Raw genomic sequence first — 2,884 nt, forward strand, 5'->3', positions numbered from 1 at the left:
AGAAAAAAGATGCGAAGGAAGATGAGGAGGGGGACTAGAAGGAGGAGGGAACTAGAAGGAGAAAGAGAAAGAGGACGACAACGCGGAAGAGACGCGCGCTCGTGCGTGCGTGCGTGCGCGCGTGCGTGCGTGCGCGCGTGCGTGCGTGCGCGCGTGCGTGCGTGCGCGCGTGCGTGCGTGCGTGCGTGCGTGCGTGCGTGCGTGCGTTCGTGCGTGCGTGCGTGCGTGCGTGCTAGCGTGCGTGCGTGTACTCACTTCCGATGAAGCCATGGAACTTGCAGTAGAAGGGACCGAGCACCCAGCCTTCGGTGAGGTCGTGTACGACGAATACCCAGCTCTCTAGCAGCACCGTCAGCAGGTCGGCCAGCGCCAGGTTCCAGATGAAGAAGTTCACATTGGAATGCAGGAACTTGCAGCGGGCGACGATCAGCATAACGAGCACGTTGCCGACGCTGGCGACGACGGCGATGGGCACGTACGTCGCGACCTTGACGATGATCTCCCACGTCGGCGGGTCGCGCAGCTTTCCCAAGTAGTTCGTCGCCGTGAAGTTGACGAACGCGTCCGCAGCACCGCCGCTGTCGTTCGCGTCCGACGCCATGATGTGCGCGACGGCGGCAGTGACGACGGCAGCGAAAACGGTGACGATGGCGGTGACGATGGCAGCGACAACGGTGACGATGGCAGCGACAACGGTGACGACGGCGGGGACGATGGCAGCGACAACGGCGGCGACGGCGGTGACGATGGCAGCGACAACGGTGACGACAGCGGTGACGATGGCAGCGACAACGGTGACGACAGCGGTAACGATGGCAGCGACAACGGTGACGACGGCGGTGACGACGGCAGCGACAACGGTGACGACGGTGGTGACGCTAACGACAGCGGTGACGATGACTATGACGATGACTGACTTTAACGATTGGCGTGTGAGGGTGATGCGAGTTTGTCTTTCTCTATCTATCTATTTATTTATCTATCTCGCGCGCTCCCTCGCTCACACGCACAGACGCGCGCGTGCTCTATGTGTGTGGGTGAGTGTGTTTGTGTGCCTGTCTGTATGTGTGTATGTAGGTATGTCTGTCTGCCTGCCTGTCTGCCTGCCTGCCTGCCTGCCTCGCTCTCTCGCTCTCTCTTTCCCTCTCTCTCTCTCTCTCTCTCTCTACTCATCTATCTTCTACTCTATCTATCTATCTTATCTATCATCTATCTATCTATCTATCTACTATCTATATATCCTATCTATCATCGTATCTATCTATCTATCTATCTATTCTCTCTCTCGCTCTCCTGCTCCTGATTGCTGCCTGCTCTGTCTTCTCTCTCTTTCTCTCTCTCTCGCTCTCTCTCCTATCTCTCTCTTTCTTTCTCTGATTGCCTGCCTGTCTGTCTATTTCTCTACCTGTCCTATCTAGGCAGCGTGCGATGACAGTGTGGCGTCAGCGACAGTCTGTCCATGTTTATAGCATAGCCTGCAGTTGATGACGACCGGCATGCGCTGATCACTCGCTATAGTCGGCACGCACCCGGACCCACTTGTCGTCACCCAGCATCCACTGCGCATTTGCGCCACTGTGCAGCGCAGCGCTGCGGATGCGGGGTGGATGGCCAGGCGAGCGACGCAAAGAGATGCAAAGCGAAGCTAATCTTGCTCAGCCTCTTCCTCCTCCTCCTCCTCCTCCTCTTGCCTCTTTCCTCCTCCTTCTCCTCTCCTCCTTCTCCTTCTCTCTCTTCTTCCCTCATCCTCTTCTTCTTCTCGCTCCCCTCCTCTTCCTCTCCTTCTCCTCCTCCTTGTTCCTTTCCTCCTCCTCCTCCCTCCTCCTCCTCCTCCTCCTTTCCTCCTCTTCTCCTTGCTCTTCTCCTCATCCTCAGTTCTCTTTTCTTTTCTGCTCCTACCTCCTCTTCCTCCTCCTTTCGCTCCTCCTTCTCTTTTCCTCGCTCTCTCCTTCTCTCCTCCTCCTGCCTCCTTCTCCTCATTTGCTCTCCTTATCTCCTTTCTTCTCCTCCTCCTCCTCTCGTCGTCATCTCCTCCTTTCTCCGTCCTGCCTTCTCCCCTCCTTCTCCTCCCTCCCCCCTCCTCCTCCTCCTGCTTTCTCCGCCTCCTTCTCCTCCGCCGTGCCCCCTCCCCCCCTTTCCTCACTTTCCCTTCCTTCTCCTCCTCCTCATCCTTCTCCTTCCCCTCCTTTCCTCCCTCCTCCCCAGTGCCTTTCTCGCCCATCGTCGCTGACGCAGCTGCGCGCGTGAGTGCAACTCGTTAATGTAATTTGGCTATTAGCCTTTCGGCGACTAAGTTTATTATTTGCGGGGACGGAATAATTTTGGAACTGCGTACGTATAGTGTTTATGAGACCGGCCGTAAGTGGCGACACTGCAACGGAAGTCCGTCGTTCATAAGCGGTTCCGATTCATCGAGTCTGCGGCTGCATTATCACTGTTTATCTTGAGTGAAAGAAGAGGAAAGCTTGCGTAATAGGAAGGGCTGAGTGCAGGTAGAGAGGCGGCAAGTGGTGCTTAGGGAATGGGGGTCGTGGGTAGGGGAAGGGAGTAATTGGTAGAGAGGGTGATGATGGGTAGGGATGGGTGGTCGTGGTAGAGAGGATGAGTGTGAGTAGGGATGGATGGTCGTTGTAAAGAGGGATAGTGTTAGTAGTGGATGGTCGTTGGTAGAGAAGGGGTGAGTGGTGGGTAGTGGGAGGGGTGGTCGTTGGTAGAGAGGGGTGAGTGGTGGGTAGGGGGAGGGGTGGTCGTTGGTAGAGAGGGATGAGTAGTGGGTAGAGAGAGGGGTGGTCGTTGGTAGAGAGGGGTGAGTGGTGGGTAGGGGAAGGGGTGGTCGTTGGTAGAGAGGGGTGAGTGGTGGGTAGGGGGAGGGGTGGTCGTTGGT

At 56.8% G+C, this 2,884-nt stretch overlaps 1 protein-coding gene across 1 annotated transcript; it reads right to left on the reverse strand.

Moving 5' to 3' along the window:
• Nucleotides 1–255: 255 nt before the first annotated feature.
• Nucleotides 256–1,556, reverse strand: LOC106818831 (tyramine/octopamine receptor-like; the record flags this gene model as incomplete). The annotated part of the gene is made up of 2 exons (XM_014823505.1): nt 1,530–1,556; nt 256–916 (listed from the first exon to the last, which is right to left on the reverse strand). Coding segments are annotated over exons 1-2 (688 nt in total), but the record flags the coding sequence as incomplete, so codon positions are not given.
• Between the last annotated feature and the right edge of the window lie 1,328 nt (nt 1,557–2,884).

The sequence above is a fragment of the Priapulus caudatus genome, unplaced genomic scaffold (genome assembly GCF_000485595.1).
Source record: "Priapulus caudatus unplaced genomic scaffold, Priapulus_caudatus-5.0.1 Scaffold2568, whole genome shotgun sequence".
NCBI lineage: Eukaryota > Metazoa > Priapulida > Priapulimorpha > Priapulimorphida > Priapulidae > Priapulus > Priapulus caudatus.